At 27.0% G+C, this 24,245-nt stretch overlaps 2 protein-coding genes across 7 annotated transcripts in view; one reads left to right on the top strand and one right to left on the bottom strand.

Moving 5' to 3' along the window:
- Pu (GTP cyclohydrolase punch) overlaps positions 1–12,784 on the top strand; it is a 46,224-nt gene extending 33,440 nt beyond the window's left edge. The window contains exons 2-7 of one of the 2 annotated variants that reach the window (XM_087167772.1): positions 2,771–2,880; positions 5,606–5,661; positions 5,754–5,785; positions 9,338–9,373; positions 11,939–12,023; positions 12,473–12,784. In XM_087167772.1, coding sequence (XP_087023898.1) covers positions 2,771–2,880; positions 5,606–5,661; positions 5,754–5,785; positions 9,338–9,373; positions 11,939–12,023; positions 12,473–12,599 — 446 coding nt within the window. In that variant the 3' untranslated portion in view covers positions 12,600–12,784. The remainder of the gene's footprint in view (positions 1–2,770; positions 2,881–5,605; positions 5,662–5,753; positions 5,786–9,337; positions 9,374–11,938; positions 12,024–12,472) is intronic. The other variant, XM_016055597.4, reaches the window with a different exon arrangement.
- A 6,390-nt stretch (positions 12,785–19,174) lies between these two features.
- LOC107442123 (uncharacterized) overlaps positions 19,175–24,245 on the bottom strand; it is a 28,958-nt gene continuing 23,887 nt past the window's right edge. For 3 of the 5 annotated variants that reach the window (XR_015435487.1, XR_015435491.1, XR_015435489.1), the window contains 3 exons: positions 23,150–23,288; positions 22,645–22,793; positions 19,175–20,074 (listed from right to left, as the gene is read on the bottom strand). The gene's annotated coding sequence lies outside the window, so the exon portion shown is untranslated. The remainder of the gene's footprint in view (positions 20,075–22,644; positions 22,794–23,149; positions 23,289–24,245) is intronic. The other 2 variants (XR_015435492.1, XR_015435488.1) reach the window with 2 other exon arrangements.

Here is a 24,245-nt window from a genome sequence, read left to right on the forward strand (position 1 = left end):
ACGAGAACCTCCCACGGTTAGCCTGACGGCAAGGGGACTCTAACCCATGATCTGTCTACCACTGAGGATATTTCACGTCAGCAGTGTGGTCGATGCGAGCCAGACGCGGAATTCGTATCGACTGGGATTCAAACCCGGTTCGCCTCATTGGAAGGCGAACGCTCTATTCCCTGAGCCATCGCAGCTCCACACTAATTATTCGCCAAATTTACGTAGCTGCGAAAAGCACACCAACGAGTTGAAGATTGATGCAAGCTTTATCAATTATCGGTGTTAATATTTAACGCCACACTTTGAATTGCTTAAGAACGCTCGATTCGGTATTAACTTGACATTAATTAATCATTCACACAATTTTTTCAACATTAAATTCGGATAGGTATTACATCACAGTTTTTATAGTGTTTGTTAAATCTAATATTCATAATGTAACATTTATTTCTAAGAAACTTCTCAATTACTTTGCCAGCCTTAAAAAATATTGCTTTTGTGTCCCGCACCTTGACATAAAAGATTATCTTCTTAATTTCTTCATTGAAAAAGGGAATTTTTCTTGCGTAAATGGTATTTCTAAATAAAATAAAAGTAGTAAACACATCCTACATCTATTTCACATGAATAAACATAATTATATAAAGAAATATAATATTTTTAAATTAAGTTAATATTAATATGCAGGAAGTTGGTTTTGTGAATCCGTGACTTCTTTATTTTTTGTTGTTTTTCTGTGGATGCTTAAAATGCAATTTCAAGCCATGTGCATGTAATATTAGTAATCATAAATTCTACTTACAGTGGTACATCTTGAGTTTTCATTTATTTAATCTTTGTTATAAATATGATATTCACATTGGATATAAATACGATGTAGTTACTTTTTTCATCTTGAACAATAATTAATTTACCTGCATCACATACGGGGCAAACTGTGTAATAGCCCTAAATTAACCATAACACTGGCAATTTTTATCATACACTTTTTAAAATATATCGAAACTAGTTGATTAAATATTTAATATTAATAAAATTGAATAAAGGTGATGAAGATTTGGATTTTTTAAAGTAAAGGATCAATTTTTGTAAAGCTATAAGTTTTGAAAATTTAACTGGAGCTCCTCTTTCTAGTATTTCGGTTAAGTGTTTCCGATGTCAAACACTAATTTAATTTTTATTTAAGAATAATTTTATTAAATTAAACCCTTTAACTAATATTTATGAAAGTTACAAAATTGAACATTTAAAAGTTGGCAGTTAAAGTGCTAAACATAGTAACATATATGTGTATATTTCTTAAGAAATCATTTTTTTTTTTTCATTTAGATTGAAAAATGGGATTTTATTACGCATTTTGTGTTTTGTTTACAATGGTAATGAAGTCTAGCAGAAATATTATCTGGTTTATATAAAAAAAAAATTATGAGTGAATGACTTTAATGCCCCGCAACCAACGCAAGTAAATAAATTAATATTTTAATCTAAACACTTTATATAAAGATATTTGTGTTTGAAATATCCTTTTCTTTTAAAAAAAATGGGGGAAAATCTACCATTAGAAAATAGACATATTCTTCAATGAAATCATTATGTCTAATTACCCCGTATGTGGCGGTGGAATTGCTTCACACAATTTTCATAATCGGTAAATTTGAGTTCGTTTATGACAAATCCCTGTTGAGAAAAAACTGGTTTTATGTTCCAGTTAGTGTTGAAACGAATCAATTAAAAAATACAGGTTATAGATGCAACTTATCAACCACGATGTCTGTCTCTTTCAACACATCAAATTTTCACATGCAATATTCAAGAATAATGCCATTCAAGAATAACTTTGGAAGGGGAAAGAATTTCGACTGTAGTCTAAAGAAACTGTATTATTCGTGGGCAAAGTTGAATTTTTGCATATCTTAATACCAACTAAAGTTGACGCCAACTTAAATTCTGGTTATACATTTAGATTAGATGTTATTTTCCCCAAAACATGTTAAATGTTGCTTTGTCGAAAAAATTAGCACATCTGAATAATAAATTCAAGCATACGTAACACAATTATAACACAATCAAAATGTCCATGTGAAGAAGATAAAAATGTTTAGAACATTCCGTGCGTCTTTTGAGTTCGTACTAGTCATTTGAAAAATTTGAAATGCGTCTGATCTACCGTGATGTTAGACGCTTTGCTTGCAGAATCATCGTAATAGACTAAAGATTTGTTTTTCAATAATTGTGAATTCAAAAGTCCTTATATACATCTAATGCGTGCAAATTCCACCATTTTGAAGAGTCGTCCTTACACACAGGAAAATATGGTAAATCTTCAAAACATTTTTTATTAAAAGTTTCTTTAAAATCAAAAAATAAAATATACAAAATAAAATATAATTTTTTTAGTCTTTTGTAGTATCTGCCTTTAAAATAGCTCGATTATTGCTTTGAAAGTTTTCATTATGCGAGTTAGCGTTTATAATTAATTACAATATGTACAATAAAACACATAGTCTGATCATTAAAATTTTACGTTTATATTAAAGGCATGAAAACACTATTAGCTTCATGCTTTTTTCCTGTAATTCTTATTTCTTATTAATATTCTTATTTAAAATTATGCATCATTACTTAAAAATAAGTATTATTATTAGTCCAGTAATTCATAACCTCATAGCAGGAAGAGATTTCCATTTTCTTGCATTCATTTCTTGAATAATGGGCCGATTAACTTCATAATTTGCTAACTCTTTCAACATTTAACAAACATGAACTTTTGTATTTTCAGATGTCCTTAACGATGCCATATTTGAAGAAGACCATGATGAAATGGTAATCGTCAAAGATATTGAAATGTTTTCAATGTGCGAGCATCATTTAGTTCCCTTCATAGGAAAGGTATGTCACTGGATTATTAATAAACATGATAACACTGTAACATGTAATTACTAATAAGTTACATTTATATATGTTTGATTTTAAATACTTAATACGTTGTCAACTGAATTTTTTTTTAAGCCAGCGAAACATATTCGATGTTGAAGTCACAAATTATGATTCAAAAATATTTTATAAAACAAAAACATTTCATATTATTTTAAAATCACTTACCAAAAATTATTTTTTGGTAAAGAAGATACTTTTAAAGCCAGTAAACTTAAGTTTTTAACATCTTCGTGATTTTACGAACATGTTTTAATGTTTGTATTTGGCTAAGAAAATTTTATATTGTGAACAAAATGAATCTCTGGTGACTAGGCAAGCGACCTTATTGCAAAATAGCAAGAGGTTAAATATGGGTACTTGTACCTTCAAAGAAATAACACAAAAGTAGAAGTGTAATCTAACTAATTTTCTACTTTAACTAGACACGTTAAATATAGATTCGCTTTTTCTGAATTCCGGATGCATTGACTTTAAAATGAATATTAAAATACAAAATTTGATCTTTTTTTCATTATTTTATCTCAGTTTTGTATCAGTTTATAAATTATTACAGTAGTTTTCCAATTAATAATACAAAAAAAATGATTTTTGATTCATTTCGAATACAGTTACCCTGAATTAAAAACTATAACTCTTCAGCTCTTACCTTCCTAGAACATCAATCCATAGTTAATTCTGAAATTTCGAAGGGGTGGAAGATCCCTCACCGCCATCACTGGTATACGGGCAAAGAGCCAGGTTCTTCATTCGCCCTCAATTGTGACAGAGCTTCTAAAACCGCAGTTTCCAGATTAGCAAGCGGTCACACAAAAATTCTCTCGTTTTACGAAGGCAGGAGAATCTTCGAGGTCTGTTCCAAATGTCAAACTGAGCAGGCTTCTCCCGAACACATCCTGGACTGTTTGGGACTTTCCAAAGAGGACATATACTTATCCCCCTTTCTGGTCCTCGATTTTCTTATAGTCAATGGTCTGATGGACTTTGTCTGACTTCGTCAGACATTGGAGGATAAGCCACAACAATAACAACTATAAAAACTATAAGAAACTAATCGAATTTTAAAATAACGGATTTTCTATGATGTATTTCCACCCGCCAAATGTTTAAGGACGACTCCACGGGAAAAGAAATGAAGCATGTAAATACGTAAAATGTGAAAACCTGTGATGGATTTATGTAACCCTTTTAAGATATTAGAAAACCAGCTCTAAAAGAATTTTGATGAAAATTCTATTAGTTTTAATTAAGTAGAGGTTAGTAAATAAATTTAACTAAGCTCTTACTCGATTCATGTTGAAAATTGTAAAAAAAGAAGAAGAAAAAAATTCAAACATACTCTGGGAAAACTTTGATGAGACATCTCTTCGAATGAATAATTTATTTCAAGTTGACACTAAATTGTCCACTTTAAATAGAGTAGTCAAATTTTAACAACAATAATGAAGAAATCCCCCACTAATAGTAATCTGAAGACTTTCTTAGAAAAAATCTGAAAAAATTCTGAATGCATAAGACCCGCTCTTTAAGCCTACTTTTTCTTCTAATTATCAACGAATTTTATTTTCTACAAAAAATTTTTAAAATAAATTCCCTAAATTCTCTGAAAAATATTAAAAAAAATTTCAACGACTCTCAGCTATCGTGGAAAATACTAAACATTTTAGTTTCAAAAAATTCTGTGATACTGCCATCTATGCGTAAATGAGAGTTTCGTATGCCAATAGTACAGAACCTTGGAATCTCCTCACGTGTTGAAGAAATGGAGTAAATATTGTGCTGTCAACGCTAGGATTCAAACCCCCTTTCAGTCGGTCATGAGATTGACAAAGTAGCCCTCTCGGTTAAAGCATGCACCCAGCTCCATGGAACTTAGTGGTTTCATAAGATGTTTACCACACACTTAGATTAAAAGTTTTCGTTATATAGTATGAAGATTTCTAATAATCTATAAGATTATGAGAAATCTTCATATATTTAAAATTAAGAAAATTAATTAGAATTACATTAAGATTTAAAATCCAAAGAATGAATTCTCTACTTTTCTGCAGAATTAGGCCGAAAAAAGCGGGTCAAATGCATTCCGATTTCATCATCTACAGAATATCTTCAGAATGAATTTTTAAAATGTTATGTAAAATATAGGCTCCTGCAGATAATTTCATACAATATGGAATTCCTGAGCAGACTATTTTAAATCCATGCATTTTAAAATTTTGTAGATATACTTTAAATCATTTTTACTTACAAATTCTGAAACTTTTAATCACAGCCTAGCTGCATTTTACAGAAAACTATAGAATGTATAATGTGATTCATCCGTAATATTGCTAAGTTTATTAAATTAACCAAGTTTATTTTATATTGCTAAGTTTAATTCATATTAATATTGTTAAGATAAAATTCGCAAATTACAACGAATGATTTGCATGTAAATTTTTAAATGTGTTGTGGATTTTAAATCTTCTTAGAACTGAATATATGAAGCAAATAATTGCAGATTTTGAAAAGTAGAATCATAAAGTAATTCAGAAGCAAGAAAATTTTCAAGAACTTTAATTTTAATAATGTAATCGTTTTGTTTGTAAAACGAATTGTTTTTTTTTCTTTTTTTTGGATACTGTGTTTAAGTGAAACAATATTTTGACTTTGGTACTTATCGTTCAAATTTCCTTTACAGGTATCTGTGGGATATTTACCAAACAAAAAGGTTCTAGGATTAAGCAAGTTAGCCAGGTAAGATTATCAGATTAGATTAGATTAGATTACTATTAGATTAGTTTATCTGAATTTTTATTTTATTTACTTTATTTATTTGCTTGTTTTAGAATAGTTGAAGTATACAGTAGAAGATTACAAGGTATGTTGATCATTTTTAGATTCTCAATTTTTACAATTAAAAAGAATAAATTCTAATTAAATAAAGTGATTTAATCTAGGAAATAATTTTGTAGATTCTTCCTTGATGTTAAAATTTTACACCGCAATGGAAACGGTAAAAAATTTACATAATAAATAAGTGAAAGTTGTACAAAAACAAACATTTTCGCACAGAAGAATAAAAATTATTTCAAAGCCAGAAACGAAAGAAAGACAACGAATGCCGAAAAGGAATTTCGTTTGAAGTTCAATCGTTACCTCCGAGCTGTTTTCCCTGCATTTACACCGCCAGGCAGGGAAACAGTTTTACAGACAAAATAAAACGATTATAACTCCAGCCAGAGGAATAGCGAGAGATAAAAGTAGCGTACTCTTTAAATTGTATTTAAAACTAAATACTTAAAAAAAAATTAAGAAAATACCAGCAATGCATAAATCTTATCCTATAATTTAAAAATATATATATGGGTCATTCTCACAAAAACAGTCATTTTCATGTCCCCAATATATTTTATGTTTGTTTTACAGCTTACGAAAAAAAAAATTCAGGGAAAGTGTCCTTCAGAATGCAAGCTAACGAAAGAATAAAAATAAAATTATCAATTTTCATTTTTTATTTGTTTTAGGTAATTAAAATATACCAATATGTCATTCCCTCACTTGTCCCCACTGCTGATTTAAGAAAAGAAAAAAATTGTTTCTGAAACAATTTTTTTTTTTTACAAATTCGTGTTTTGTATTACAGAATACTGAAATATAGAATTCAGAAAATCAATTTTAAATTTAATTTCTGATAAAAATATTAACACAGCACTATTTTAAACTTTGTCCCCAGTGTTTCGCGTCATTCCCTCACAACAATGTTCTTATCACCTGCAATCTTCTTAGAATAAAAATATTTTAATAAAAACTTCAGAAGTTAACAACTGGCATCATAGAACAAAATTGCAGTATGTTTCCATCTTCCACTTAAAGAAGCTTTGCTGTGGAATAAATTTGAATGAATCAAACCAGGTAAAATTTTTTACATTTGTCATTCCCTCATGTCATTTTTTAGAGTAAAATAAAATACAACTTCATCGAGAAAGTGGATAATTATATGTTGCTTTCTTGTATGAATATAATTGTATGTGATTGACTTCAGAAATTAATTAGGCCTAACTGTTATTTTCAAATTTTATTGAATTCGTCATTCCCTCACTAGTGTATAAAGTGAGGGAATGACGCTGAAGTGAGGGAATGATTCAAGATGAGTAAATTATTAAATTTTTTTTGTTCAATCGTGCCAGCCAATTTTATTTCCCAAACCTGTAAAAACTATTTAATATATAAGACTAAATTATAATAAATACTAGATATACTTAGTATGTTATCATTTTCAAACTTTAGGTAGATGTAACTTAGATAAAAACATGTATTAAAATAAAATATCATTCCCTCACTATTAGTGTCATTCCCTCACTTTTTAAATAGTGAAAATAATTAATTTACTTATTAATTAATTTGAAAAATAAATTGAAAAATTAATAAATTAATTTATTAAATTAATTAATTTATTTATTAAATTAATTAATTATAAATTAATTATTTAAAAAATTAATTAATTTAAATATTAAGTATAATTTATAGGATATATACTTTCTTTATAATGCCATTACATATTTCTATTCATATAAAAAGTTTCAGAGCTTTTTATTCACTTTACTTTTTTGGGATTTTATGAACTGAAAAATGACAGTTTTCGTGAGAATGACCCATATATATCAACACCTCCTAGAAGTATGAAGGCCTCAGCACGGATCAATTTAGTAGTCCGATGTGACGAAGTTAACTGCGCAGTTGATGAAAAATAAGAAAGATGTCATTACGTTCGGGGTACTAAGCTGCGCAGTGGTTGAAAATACGGCGTATGTCATTACGTTTGGACTACTAAAGGATATTTATGGTAACCCGTGCAGAGGCCTACTCTTTTCTAGGAGGTGTTGTATATATATGAAAGTAACTTTCGAATAAACAAATGTTATCATTAGTCTTAAGGCCTATATTCTTAACCTTTTTTAGACACAATCCGAAATCAATGGATCAGCTTCGCTATCAAGGATCAAAATCTTGAAATCAAAATTAATTAATAAATATTCTTTACAAGTAATATAACGAAAACTGTGACATTTAAGCGAGCATTGGTAAGAAGAGGATTGTTGAGAGCAAAGCCTTTAAAATTGAAATAAGTACTTAAATTTTAAATTCGCATTAAACCAGGGTTTGTTGATTTAAATCAGCTTGATTTAAATCACGATTTAAATCATGATTTAAATCAAATGATTTTTTTAAAAAATTCATTGAAAATCAATTATTTCTTTCCAAATATATATATTGATTTTAAAAGTTAAAAATCAGTGTTTTAAATTATTGATACTTCTATTATTTTGTTTTCTTAGTTTTAAAATTTATTTTAAATAAATTGCTGCATTAATTAATTTTAGTTAACGAAATTACTTTCGTTCTTGGTGTTTGTTAAATCCCAACACACTTGAAATTACATTTTTAAAAATGTTTTGATTCTTCAGATTGAAAGTACAGATTAAAGTAAACATTTAATGCTGTCTTAATATAGACTTGCATAGCTGTAGAAAGTAATTAATAAGCATGATTTTTTTTCAAAAAATAATGCAAATAATGTTAATTAAAATTCCACCTTTCGAATGAAAAAGCGAGGAATTGAAATCTACATTATATTTTATTGGTGGAAAATGTATATTTCTGAAGCTTGAGGTTATATTTAAAAGAAATTACTCTGATATGCCAATAGTAGAAAAAGAAAAAAAAAAGGCTGATGAATTCAGATATTTTTCTCCTGATATAGTGTCATTCTTCTCTTCAAAGTCTATTTGAAGCAGTAGGGTTATGTTAGCAATAGGGTAATAATATGTTTACAGTATTTTTGACATTATCTGATTTTCTATAAAGGAATTTTGTGGAAAAAAATTCCAATGAGTGCATAGAATTTTTAAAAAAAAATTTTTAGCTTAACTTATCTATTTTGATATAGAATTAAAAGTAATTATTTTAATATAAAAATATATAGATTAAATATTTATTTATTTTTTGATGAATGTCTACATTTATAATTACAATCTGTTACATTTATTTTGTCATTTTAAAAATCAAGAAAAAAAGAGAAGAAACCGCAATTTTAAATTAAAATTATGGTTTGCAAATTGAAACTTTGCTTTAATAGTTAAAGTACAGGGGTCTGTCCAAGCCAAATTTACTTTAGGAAAAACTGTAGAATAATTTCACAAATTATTTTTTCTTAAAATTTTATTTTTGTGTCTCGTAAGAAACGATAAATCCATATTTTTTACAATATTTTTGTGTTGAATTTTGTATATGATTTTTAATTTTCACAAATTATGTCTAAATTTTCACAAAATAGGTATACCTCTCAGAAAAGCCTAGACAGACCCCTGAAGTATTCTTTAAATTTTCTATTTCATCTAGTCCTTAAATTTCAATTATGCATTTATTTCAGGAAGGTTTCTATGCAAAATTATGAAAAACTATTTTAGTAAGTTAGAGCTTCTAAGATATTGTTATAATATAGTTTTAATATTAATTTAATTTTGATTAAACATTTACAAAGTTTTTTAAATCATAAACGAAAGTTCTTACAGTGTATTTGAATAAAAATCAATTTAAATAAAAAAAATCCGATTTAAATCAAAAAAAAATATGACTTTTTTTATTTTTTTTAAAAAAATCACGAACCCTGCATTAAACCTATAAAACAACCTAGTTTTTAACCAATATGACAACCTATATAACATTTACATTTTCCTATAGCATACCATACAACATGAGGAATCGTGTGAACATTTTTCGTGTAATTTCGAGTTAAAAATTTTAAGAAATCCTACATAAAGAGTAAATATTTCATAAATATATCATAAGAAACGAATTTTAAAAATAGAAAAACAGCTGTGAGAAAAGTTTATCAGATCAAACAATTTAATTTTAATAAATGAAAATTTTAGCACACTTCGTTTAATACAATTAATTCGATACTTTTTAAAAAATTAAATATAATATTTTCGAATTTCATTTTTCATCTTTGGTCGGAGACAACCCAAGCTTAGGTATAGATTCAAAATAACAAGGCGGGATTCATTGTTTTATTACGGGAATCTCAGATTGCCTGACATAAAAATTCCACTAAGCTCCATGATAAGTTTCCTAGCCAGAGGAAAAGAGAAAGCAAAAGTGGGAAAAATCTTAAATCCTGATATTTAGACAAAGGTGTTTCTGGTGGGCTTTTTTTTTCTTCTTTTTTTTTTTTTTTTTTTTTTTTTTTACGGTGAGTCGAATGAGACCCTCCACATGACGATAAAAACCAATAGTTTAAAATATGTAAAGATTTTGTGCACAAAAAGTACAATTCTGTACTTACAGAAATGATCTTGCAATAACACAAGTGAGGTATTGTTTCCTAGATATTCTATGAATCAAATGAGACTAGTCGTCCCACTTCATTCAGAGTAAAAAAAAAACTAAGAAATAATACCTAACTTGTTTTGATAACAATGTCAGGTACGTAAATAGGTACCAAGTACAAAAGTTTAGTGTTTTTGTGTATAAAACCTTTATAACTTCTAAACTATAGTTTAAATTCTTTCCGGTATAATTCGTTAAGTTCAAGGTAAAGAACTTCATCAGCAGCAATACACCGTTTCTTTGAATTGAAAGTAAACAGCTATGTCAGGTGCAAAAATAAGCACAAGCCATTTTGCACACAAAAACACTTGCCACTTATGAACCATTAGTCTAAATGACAAGTGTTTGATCTCATTTTTAACAGCTACTTAGGAAACAACACCTAAATTATATTGACAGCAATTTCAGTTGCATAAATAGGAACTAATACATAACTGTGCTTTTTATACATAAAACCCTTATAACTTCTTAGTTATTGATTCGATAGTTTTGTGGTGGGTTTCATTCGAATCCACATTAAAGACTACAAAAGTAACGATACCTAAAGCGTCTAAATATCACTATTTAATTTTCTTCCTTTCTTCCCCCCCCCCTCCCTTCCACCAAAACTAGTCTCGGAATTTCGTGAAATTTTCACTTGAGACCCTTATAAACAAATCTCATCGGGATCGATAGTGTTCTCTCTGGTTTAGAAATTTTAAAAAGAGCATTTTTTTAATACCATATTTTAACACCAATATTAAGAATTCTTGAAACTTTTCTTTTGTGAAAAATATTTGGGAGTATTTAACTGTCTAAAATAGGATATTCCTTATTAAAAATAATTGTAAATACCGGAGATATGTGTTACAAAATAAATTTTCCGAACTTACAATTTTGTGCTTAATTTTTTATAACCCTTTGACGAAGATTGTTTACTGAACATTTTTTTCATTATTTTGGTCAAAATAAGTCAAAAATATTATATTTAGCATTTAAACAATTTATGGTAATGAAAAGCAGTAAGAGACACGAGTTTCTTTTTTTTTTTTCCTCTCGTTAAAGGTAAAATCCTCCAAATAGGGATCCCTTCTAAACAATCATTTCAATTTACTTGCTCTAAGAGAAACAGTCATTTACAGTTATTCATCATATCATTAGAAATAAGAAAAAATTCATCATTAAAATTTCTTTAATAAACAAAATCAATAATTGATAATTGTTTTTATTACGAATGAAAAAAAAAAACTTTTCTTAAACAACTTTTACTTGGGATTTCATGTTTTAGTACAAATGTAATTCCTATAATCTAACGGATGTTTCGTAGTAGCTGCATTTTTATAATTAAAAAATACCAAAGCATATTTTTGCTAGTAATTAGAGAGTCAGAACAAAATACATAAAAGGGGCACCAGTGTCTCATCGGCGTCAAAGGGTTAATGCTGATTTTGACATCTAGTTAGTTTTTCCTTAGTGTATAAGTTTTTTTTAAAACAATTTGGCCAAGTAGATCAACAAGATATAAACTTTTACTATTTCATCAAATTTAAATACTGGAATTTGATATTATTACATTGTTTACAGTAAAAAATCCAACTCAAAATAAGTGTGTCAATTCCTTTATAATTAATTTTAACATACTTGTTCTTTTAATTATTTTTAGTTCAAGAACGGCTCACAAAACAAATTGCTGTCGCCATTACCGAAGCTATTGGACCCGCTGGAGTTGGAGTAGTAATTGAAGCAACGTAAGTTAATTGTATTTTATTTTTATTTTTTTAGCCCCTGCTAAATTTCCCTGGACCTATTTAATAAAACAATTACAAATACTAAGATTTCCCTTATTCCCTAAAATGAAACATTTTACGGATTTAGTTTGCAAGATTTTTCCTAACTTTTATTCAGGAGCACAACGATTTTGTGATACTTTAGGAATATGTTTCAATAAATAATATTTGCGTATAGCCTGGTGCCTGAAACCTGCTTGAACTATATATATACGGTGCCTGAACTATACATACATAATATATATACATATATATAATTAAAATCCTATCTTTGTAACTACCTAGAACTGCAGCTTCAGTATTAAGAAAATTCATGACATTATAAAAACAATTTCAATTAACTTTTTGTTTACATTTAAATTTCACTAAATTATACTTAATTTCACTTAGATATTTTTTTTCCTTTTTAGGCATATGTGCATGGTGATGAGGGGTGTGCAGAAACTCAACTCTAAAACGATTACGAGCACGATGCTGGGAGTGTTCAGAGAAGATCCAAAGACGAGGGATGAATTTTTGGCTTTAACCAGGCAGTAAAATTGGTCCAAACAAATAACTGTTACACGATTAAAGAGCCTATAATTATCAATTATCAAGCAATGTGTTTTTAAAAATATATTTTATGTTGCTCTGTGTTAGCTGAACGCGTACCTTTTATGATTGTATTACTTTAAGTAAAATGGAAAAACACAATAAAAAGGGAAGGAATTTATGAAAAAAAAGGTAGCATAACTATTTTCCTTTTCATGACGAGAACATAGTTCACTCAATTTTTAAGACAACAGCAATTTTTTCTCTGATCTTCGAAAAGGAATGATGTAAACCAGGGGGTGGTTGATGGGGCTACAATCCCTCCCCCGAAAATATATGCAGTGGGTTGATAACATATATTTATAATATATATACTAGAAATAAATGCTTGACTCGGTAAAAGTCTAAATTTTTTATACTATTTTATAGAATATCATATTTATATCAACTGAAAAATTAGTTTTAAAATATCCTATCTTTCTTTTTTTGATGTCCATCAAAAAGGACCGTAGGAACTTATGAGTTGAATTACTATTTGTTCAATTGTTTACAAGTATTTATTTTCAAGACATAACATTTTCGGGAACGTTAAGAGTAAGAGTAAAAAACGTATTTGTAATTCCAGATTTCAAAAGGACTTGTACATTATTTCCAACAGCAAGTAAAGAGATAAAAAATAATTGTTACACAAACAATAAAGAAATGTTGATAAAAATTAACTTTTCATCCTTGATGAACTTTGTGTAATAGGCAAACATTTAAACAATGGCATAAATAGCCCCCTTGCAACACACATGGCGCAGTAAGACGAACACTGAAGGCGCACGCTTCGGAAAAAATAACGCAATAAGTTACAAAAAAAAAACATTTATAAGATATTTTTTAATTCATTTTATAAATAATATTGACTCATAACTAAACTTTGAATATAATTATTGTAATTTATAATTTTAATTTTATTTCAAAGTGGTAAGCTAGTATAAGTGTATGAAATGTTTCAGTTCAGTAAGCATTTCTAAATTCCGCCTTATAATCGCAATTAAGATTTTCATTATCTTAATAAAAATAAAATTATTGACTATAAATACCCGAATACCTCTTCTTCGTAGTGGTTTTTTTTCATAATGTAACTTATTTTGTAGTAAAAGATAGGGCTCACTTATAAATTTTGCTGTGGTGCACACCTTAGTTTATGTATGTCACTGCATTTAAACATTAAACACAAAGAAAATTTAAAATAAGTAAAAAAAAATGATGGACTAAAGGAACTAAATAAAATTTATAATTATTCACTCATTAAAGGTTTTCTTTTATATTTTACGCATCCTAACATTTTTTTGCAATAAAAAAAAATAATTCATTTTCGATTATTTTACTTAGATAATATTTTTAATATTAAATAACACCTGGTATTTTCTGGCATAACAATTTTTCAAGCTAAATTTCTTCTAATAAAAACGTTTTTTTTCCGGCATGTACTTGAGAATTTCTTAATAAGCTGTTTTAAATGAAGACAGTACGAATTGAAGTGGAAAAAAGTTGAAGGAAAACTGTAAAACGCAAAGAAATATAGCGACTATGTGTTGATATAGAGCAGGGGTTTCACACTTCTGGCCCTCGAAGCCTTTTTCTGTGGAAGAAAAAAAAAGAAAAAAAAACTACTTTTTTTTGTCATCTGTGAAATTTAACATACCAACAGTGCAAAAAATTTATTTCTCAGGTTTTGCATCCAAGAAAATATTTATTCAAATACAAAAATAATCGTGTATGTTGCTCTCGTTTTTTATTTCTTTTCCTTATTTTGTGAATAGAATTTAGCATGTGCGTATCAGAAATTCTCCAATTTAGCTTTTCTCATTTTGGACGAAATTATTTACTTTTGTAAATTTTAAACTGCATAAAAGAGGGAATGAATATCATGTTTTATCTAAATTCCTTGAATTGAATATCGCATGAGCGGAGAAGAAAAAAAAATTAATTTCAGATGCTCGAGAATTTTTTAGTTGTTGTTATAATTCCTAATAAGTCAAAAAAAATTTTAATTTATCACGGAATTAAATTTGAAAGTAAAAAAAATCTTGTCACTAAGTTTCAGATTAAGAGAAGATTCAAAATGATACGTAACAAACATTATTTGTAATGCTTATTATTTTGTTTTGCTTTTCTTTTTCAATATTAAAAAAACTTTTATAAAAATCTGACAGCAATATTTAATGTTCCTTCAAACATAAAAGAGTCCTATATAAAATTTTGATAAAGTTGTGGCCCGCCATTTAACTGGTGTTTTTAATTGCGGCCCCCGGCCTCATGTAAGTTGGAAACCCCTGATAGAGGTAATTACAATAAAACACATTTTAAATCTTTCCTGATTTTTGCTTATTAACAAACATAATCCAAATTAAAATTCAATAAAATTTGATTTTTAAATGTCATTAAATTACTATGAACTTAACTCATAAAAACAATAAAAAGTGATTATTTCTATATTTTAAATATAAATTTTTTCAATACTTACAGGTTTTAAAAAAGTTACAATATTGATGTAGTCTCAATTACATTTTAAAGGGTACGCGTTATGGCTTTTGTTATGTTTAAAATGCTTTAAAGCTGCTTTCCTATCATTTCCTACTGATAAATAGGTGCTGTAAGTACCTATTTATTTATGATTGTAAATATGACACCTACGATAGTGTGGTGTTTTGCTAACTGTACCTCTTTGCTTTGCTGGTTGTAGTGAACACTACTATTGACAAATGAAAAATCGCAATCGTTTCCCTACTTTAGAGAAAAGAAAAATTATATTTTTAATCTAAATGGCATTTGCGCTGGAACAATAAGAATTTTTATTATTGTTATTAATTATTGAATATATTTTAAGTATTGATGTTTATAGTGTGTTAACTTGCTAAAAAAAAGTAAAAATTATTCACCAGTAACGGGTGCAAGATTTAAGGAAGAATATGTTATTGATTAAGGAGAAGAAAATGAGCATAGTTAAGAATTTTAAAATATATATATAGATTTATAACAAAGAAATAAAATTTGTGAACCTATTTAAATAAGCATGTTCGTTTATTCCAACTGGTGCACAAATATATTAACTTATGAACCAAACAGAGATATAAAAAATATAAAAAATTAGGTTTTGTAAGTGCCCGTCGTGAATGTTAACCCCATAATGTGGGGAAGATTAGCCTGCTGTTGTACATTCACATAAATACTCGCAAATATTCTTGGGACTAATAAATGAATATTACAGATTTGGAAAGCATTCCATCCTTTTTTTTTCCTGCTGTAATTTAATTATTTGGGTATAAGTAGAATTTCTCAATTACGTAATCAAAAGTAATATTAAGTAACACTTCACTTTCGTTTAAAATGTAATGATAAGATTTTGACTTAGTGTATAGCTTGAAAATCATTTATCTTTTTTACATAATTTCAATAACACGGTTTTGAAATAAAAATGTAATCAGTTTTAACATATGTCATACAAAATATCGATTTAATACAGATTGAAATTGTCTTAAAAGTATTACATATTAAAAAAAAATTACCCATTTGAAAAGAATTTTGTGATGCACGATTTTTAAAATGTGAAAAATTTTTTTTAGCATTGTTTATCAAACATTACTCTATCTATTTAAATTATATTCTGCTCTAGGAATTAAAAAGCACTTTTATGGTAATTTTATTTAGACCTAATAATTTTATGAAAAAATTTATGATTGATTGTGAAAAAAATTATATGACTAAGCATTTGTTCTTGTGAGTTAGATACTAAACTAAAAACTTACTTTTTTTGGTCTGATTTAAACTTCATAGTTTAATTTTACTTTTTGAGTACTTTGGCATATCTCTCAATTTTTTTTAAAAAAAAGTTAAAATTACGTAAGTAACTATTATGAAACTCTTTTATTCCTAAGATAATTACATAAAAGAATAAATAAATTTTAATTCTGCATAACTTATTAATGATCGGAAAAAATTTTTATTGTAAGTTATACAAATTTTTAAACCTTCTATAATTATCTAATTTTATCTGAAAAAATTTAAAATTTGAATAAAAAAAATCGGTTTAATAGTTACTAAGAAATAAAATTTTAAAAAAGTCTATTTCTCAGAAACAATTAAATAATTCCGTCCTAATTTTTAAGTCATTTAAAATTACAGGAATGTATGTTGAAAAAATGTTCGTTGCATAGATAAACTTCACAGGCAGGGAAGATTGTAATGAGTAGGGGGGAGGGGTGGCTGTCTTTATTTTTCCTCTAAGTTGCATGATGTATAGCTTCTGTTCAACTATGTAAGTAGTTTCATTTTAAAGAAAGGAAACATTAAAATGAATAAAAAATGCTGAGTTTTTTACTCAGATGTACAAAAGGAAATGTGACTGAATACTGATTTGTGTACTAAAGTATATTTTATTTCACAAATTATATGTGAAGAATACAGAAAGAACAGCTTACTTTAGACCAGAAGTTTAAAAAATCGATATAGATGAAATTAATTGAAAAATCATTTGAAAAAGAATTTTGTATTTAATTTACTATTGTCAAATACCAGTTTTTAAAAGTTTAAAAATTTGTTCTTAATAAAATTGGCTAAAAAAATTTTAAGAGTTATCTTTTACAATTCAATTTATAACTGTTTAATTTTTGCAAAAGAATTGAATTGGTTTGTTTTTACCACCCGATAATGAAATGGAGGGATCAAGCATGTTAACTTATAGTTGCTTTTTCAATGTAGCTCACGTTTTCCAGTAATCAAATGCATATGATGAAATCCTTAATACACCGTTGGTATGCTTTCAGTTTATGAAGAATTGAACTAAAGTAATCTTCTCCTGTTTTCTTCATTTTCTAAAGAATGCATTTTTATTCGACAGTCAAACGCGCAATAGTGAACAGTCTGCGATCCCAGCAATATGTCCACTATAAACATTGGCTCACTATATCTAACTTTAATGACAAATATTTTTCAGCATATTATAGTTGAATTATTGAATATAGGGATTTCAATTTTACACAATTTTCTTAAAAAATTATTATCTAATTAACTAGATAATAAATCAAAAAGGAAAGCGAAAAATACTCAACTAAAAATTGGTTTTAATTTTACAAAAGAAATTAGTAATTTTTGAAAAAACACAACTTGATTTTAAGTAGAATTTATCAATTTTTTTTAACTACAATATACAAAGAATTCAGTATTTTCTGATCCACATTTTCTGTAGAAAAAAAAATTACCTATATAAGAAGATTTCTATCTCGCTGAATGGTGAACCATTTTAACATCACAATTTCTACACTTTTTCTTTCACCTCAACGTAGTTTTTTCAAAGAGAAAAATTTTTTTTCTTCAGAACTGCGACTAATTTTTCCAAATGTTTGAAGCAGTAGATTTTCACAAGAGAAATTTCTCCAATTGCAATAGATTGGGTTCCATCTTCAGTGCATTGGATAATTTTAACTTTAACCTCTATCAAATTTTTTTTTCCTTTTTACAAAATTCACCATTTTCGCTGCTTTAAAAATAAAAAGTCTTGTCTTAAATCGATAATGTAGGAATATGAAGCTGTAAAAGAAGTTAAAAAGTTACCTTTCGATTGTCAAATGGTGATTTGTAAAAAGTAGGACTTCTAGAGATAAGAGGACTCTAAGAATTAAGCTGGGGACCACGTTAGAGAGCCGGAGAGAATGTATGAAAAGAATGTGCTGTTTAACAACTTTTTTGTTGTAGTTAAAAGTGATAAGCATAAAAGAATGAAATATGACAACCTGTAAGGGAATGTTATTATTTTTAGACTTAACACCTGGAAAATAAAGGTTGAAGGACTAAAAATAAAATTTGTGGAAATGAAATTTGAGTCCACTATAACCGAACTACCGATTTCTCAGCTGCTCACTATTAGCATTTGAAATAACATAATATAAATGGGAGTTCAGACAGGACCACTAAAAAAAGTTCACTACAACTGATTGTTCACTATAGCAGGGTTCGACTGTACCATTTTTTCCCCTGTTCTCTACATTGCATTATTGTCAACTGTTGCATTAAAGATGGATGTTGCTTTTTATGGAATTGTAATAAATGTGTGAACTGTTATATTGATCAAGTCTATCAATTTAAATTGAGTTGTATAGCTTTTTTCAGCACTTCAGAACTCCAGAATCAGAAAAGACATTTACTAATATTAGGAGGACCGGAAAGTAATGTTGTCTCGGAGCATTAAATATTTGTTAGCTTTAAAAACCAGTTAATTTTATTCGATCCATTTCGATTCATTTTCGATCCGGCATAGAAAGGTCGTTGCTAAAATTATAAATTTACATTATTCATCAAAAATAAAATCTTGATAACAAACATTAAATATACCGAAACACATTACTTTCCGGTGTCACTCTAATATTTAGCAAAAAAAAATTACAAAATATTGTTTTACAGCAGGATTGTCCAATTTTTTATCGTACCTGGGCCATATTGCAATGAGAATTTTCGTTAATTATACAAAATATATTCCCCTAAGATAGCTGATGTGCAAAGAGAGGGAGGAAATACAGAGTAAATATGTTTAAATATTTTATAATTAATATATGTTTTTTTTTATTGTTATAAAAATTACAATACAAAAATATTTTGATATTGTTTACACATAAATATTTGGGCATAAAACGTCATAAATTTTGCACATTAGACATTATAAATAGAGTTCAAAAAATGAACATGGTATTTGACATTGTACCAGATTATCTAGTTTCTCACAATCAAAGAACAGAAATATATTTCTTTTGATAATAGAAAGCCAGATTTAATACAGGATTGCCACTCAAATCTGGAGAAAAAAAATTCACTGAGTTTTCCCTGCACATATTATACAGTATTATATTAACAAGAAACCCACAATCGCTGTACTCTTGTGTGTGATCTGCATTAGGCAAACTATACTAATTTTATTTGATCGCTAGAAAAATTTAAAGAAATAAGAAACAGCTCAACACACTTAAAACAAATAATGCTATAGCAAATTAAATGGTTCAGTATACCTGAAATATCATCCTTAAATATCCCATAGATAGTGCTTTGAGTGATCACCATTTTTTAAAAGAGGAAAATAAGAAATAAAATTCCCTGTATTTTCCCAATTCATCCGGAAAAACTCAAATTTTCCTGCATTTCCCTTATTATTTTAGGTGATTTTTAAAATCCCTCTATTTTCCAGGTTTTCTCTGTTCTCTCTGTGGAGTGGTAAACCTGTTAGAGCAAAAAACGAAAATCTATTTTTGTTTTTTTAAATTTTTAAAACAAAAGATAGTTTTCAACTTAGTAGATGTTACTGATTTGACCGAAAGGTATAAAAGCCAGGCATCTTGTCTGGCAAATTTGCTAGTCAAAATGTATAAGGTGGGAAATATTTCTTTTGCTCCCAGAGTTCTCCCTTCTCACTTCTTGGGCCACATGCTCCTTGTCATCGGACACCCCTGTTTTAAAGTAAAAAATAAGTTATAGAAAAGGAAATAAGCATCAAGTTCTATGTAAATAAATATCAAGCATAGAAGTTCTGCATAAATAGGTAAAGTTCTGATACAGCCCAAAAGACTTTTTTTTAAACTTTTTAATTTATGCAAACTCCACTGCAAATATACTTTTCACACATGCTTTTGGAAGTGAAAACAAATAGGTAAACAAACAATAGAAAGAAATTAACATTTAGTAATATTTCATGGTTAAGCGCACATGAAGAACTTCCCTTCATGGCCCTGCCCATGCCCTATTTTTGGTCCTTAGACCGGGGCTAGGAGTAAGTTCCCCATAGTATGAGATTATTTTAACATAAGTTAATCTTGAATGTCCAAATGACTATTTTTAACTAATGGTGACATATATTTTTAATTGCTTTTTCAAATTCTCACAAAGCAAATTCAGGAATAAAATATTAAAAGACAATATGAATAGCACAGATTGCATATATTGAACTAAAAGGTAACATTCCTTAATGCAAAAATATATAAAAAAATTTGATAACTATGATATGCACTAAATGCCATTAACATAACCATATTTGTGATTTAATTTTTAATAATAATAATAATTGTTCAAAAAAACACAAGATCAACCCTTAAGTAAACTAAAGCAAAAAATTTATACAGTTTGAATATTTAACACATCTTATTTTATGGCAAATAATTTTATATTATATTGAACAATAAGTATTTGAATCAGTGAATCAAGGGTTTCAAAAAACTTTGCATAGAGAATATATATATATATAAACATTTTTATCACACTAAAAATTCCATAAAAACGATAAACATTTTTTGATACATTTAAGTAACTTTTTTTTTACCTAGGAGCTGCATTAAATAATACAATAGATTATAATTTATGCATACTTGGAAACGAGATACTTACTAAATAGGATCTATATTTCAAACTACAATTAGTAATTTTTTTTATTTCCAAAAAAAAAAAAAAATATCAAAATCTGACTTAAATCAGATTTTTTCTAATTTTTTTAAATATACTTAGAGAAATTTATAAAACAATTTTTTGAACTTTAAAAATATAATTGTTATAGAAACATTAATAAGTTAAATCACACTACATTTGAAACTATTTTATAGCATTAAATATTATTTTGTAGTAATATTGCATTACTCAAAGTTATTGAAAATAGAAATGTATCATTAATTACTAAAAAAGTGGAAAAAATAAACAAATATCGTAAAATTAATTTTTAAATATCTACAAAATTAAACTTTTGAACAGATAAAGCAAAATGTGATGCCTTAGACTTTAGTAGGTTGACAAAATATTACTGTATAGAATAACTTAAATCTCCAATTTATTTTAAAAAAAATTTTAAAAAATCACACTATTAGAAAACGAAAATTGAATTTATCTTTTAACAGCTTTTTAAGTCATAATTACAATTTCTGAAAACAATTCTGCAGATAAATGAAAATTCTGCAACCAAGTTATATATAATTACATAAATGATTAATAAAAACAATAAAAAATTGGCAGAAAACACTATCACAAAAAAATGCGTAACTGATAAAGAAAAATCTCTAGAATGTACTAGCGACAGCTGAATAAAACCTAGTACTTTTCAAAGCTGATATAGGATTACTTAAGCTTCCCTTTGAATAAATTAAACTTAAGTGTAACAATAATTCTAATTTGTATGGTAACTTCGGGGAACATAAGTTACAATCTTGTATTCTTTAAAAGGAAAATAAATAGTCAAAATAAGAATTATAATAAAAATTAATTAATCAATATTATCAAAACCTAGTACTTTTCAAAGCTGATATAGAATTACTTGACCTTCCCTTTGAATAAAGTAAACCTAAGTGTAACAATAATTCTAATTTGTATAGTAACTTCGGGGAACATAAGTTACAATCTTGTATTCTTTAAAAGGAAAATATATAGTCAAAATAAGAATTATAATAAAAATTAATTAATCAATATTATCAAAACCTAGTACTTTTCAAAACTGATATAGAATTACTTGACCTTCCCTTTGAATAAAGTAAACCTAAGTGTAACAATAATTCTAATTTGTATAGTAACTTCGGGGAACATAAGTTACAATCTTGTATTCTTTAAAAGGAAAATATATAGTCAAAATAAGAATTATAATAAAAATTAATTAATCAATATTATCAAAACCTAGTACTTTTCAAAACTGATATAGAATTACTTGACCTTCCCTTTGAATAAAGTAAACCTAAGTGTAACAATAATTCTAATTTGTATAGTAACTTCGGGGAACATAAGTTACAATCTTGTATTCTTTAAAAGGAAAATATATAGTCAAAATAAGAATTATAATAAAAATTAATTAATCAATATTATCAAAACCTAGTACTTTTCAAAACTGATATAGAATTACTTGACCTTCCCTTTGAATAAAGTAAACCTAAGAGTAACAATAATTCTAATTTGTATAGTAACTTCGGGGAACATAAGTTACTATCTTGTATTCTTTAAAAGGAAAATAAATAGTCAAAATAAGAATTATAATAAAAATTAATCAATATACCTGCTTGCACACTTTTGTCTGCTGTTACATATGACATTTTTTTGATACAGAACTAGTCACAGAAAGAATCCAATTTTCAAGTGTTAAGGTCTGGTTATATTTCACATTTTACACTTTTTTGAGAAAAACTTGGAACACAAATCACACACCTGAACAATACAAATGCAAGTCTTTTAGTTCATTACAGAACACAATTTAGTTTAAAAACATTTTAAATACATTTTAGATTAATTAAGTTTTAATTTTAGATTAATTAAGTTTTAAACGAATGAGTTTTAGATAAAAAATATTTTATTTTTAATAAACATGTTTCATAATAAATAAATCTTAAATGCATGATTCATATATAAGATTTAACAGTGTGTGTTTTAGAATAAATTTTAAATTAATTGTAACTCATAATGAGTAACATCAAAATTTTTCAATCTCAATCAAAATTGTATCTCATAATAAGAAAACAAGAAATATTTTATAAAATACATAAGAATTTAAAATAATAACTTACACAAATAGATGGACTAGAATGCATATGAAATGCTCCATTCTAACTTCATTGGCCCCATGCTAATGAAATAAATTAAAGATTTGTATCATCGTATGTTTCATACAATTCCTCAGTGGAGACTCCAATATTTATCAATGAACTAAAGAAAAAAATACATTTGTAAAATTATTTATACAAAAATACTTCATTTAAAAATATAAATTTAAATATTATGAAATGAAAGTATTCAAATTAATAGTGTAAACTTTGATTTTTCATTCAATAAGATTTTTCATTCAATAAAACTAAAGTTTTTGGTGATGGTATAATTCAATACCTGTTTATTTCCTTTACGTAATATATCTAGAGAAATGATACTGGCCTGATAAAAATCTCAGACCACGAAAACCCTTAAAAAATTTCACATCGATAAAATGATAAAAAATCTATTGTAGGAACGAAAAAATAATAGCAAAAAGATATTAAAATTTTAAGGACTTAAAAATTTAAAACGAGATTTTAAAAAAAAAATTTATGATGGATAATACAAACAAAATTAATTGCATTCTGCAAAAGAAATTATTTAAAGTCAGGCAGATTTTAAGTCTTATTTTCTCCAGATTATAAAATGTGTATAAATGGTCAATTTTACATAATTTAAAAATTATTTAATTTTAAAACTATCATTCTATCAACGGGAAATCACAGCTGTGCATAATAGCAGAGCTCTGGGATACTGGAAAGAAAATCTATTGGCAGCAGGGTTGGCAAAAATTATGATTTTTTTTAAAATTAAGAAAATCATATTTATAAGTAGGATTTTTGATTTTTTTATATTTTATATTAAATATTACTATATACTATAGCTAAAATAGTAAAAACTATTAAAAACAAATCACTGAATAAATAAGATCATAGGTAATTTTGTTCAAGCTTAGCCTCCCAATTTTAAAGACAGGGAGACAATTTCTCAATGAAGATGTCCAATGAAGAAAGAATTAGTTTAGATCAATCAGAAAGCATGAATAAAAAAATTAAAATATTTTAAAATAATCTGGGCACACAGAAAAAGTCTTTTTTCATTATTAATGTACATTAACTATACATTTAATAAATT

The sequence above is a fragment of the Parasteatoda tepidariorum genome, chromosome 7, assembly GCF_982258835.1.
Source record: "Parasteatoda tepidariorum strain Cologne lab strain chromosome 7, Ptep-v5.0, whole genome shotgun sequence".
Lineage (NCBI taxonomy): Eukaryota > Metazoa > Arthropoda > Arachnida > Araneae > Theridiidae > Parasteatoda > Parasteatoda tepidariorum.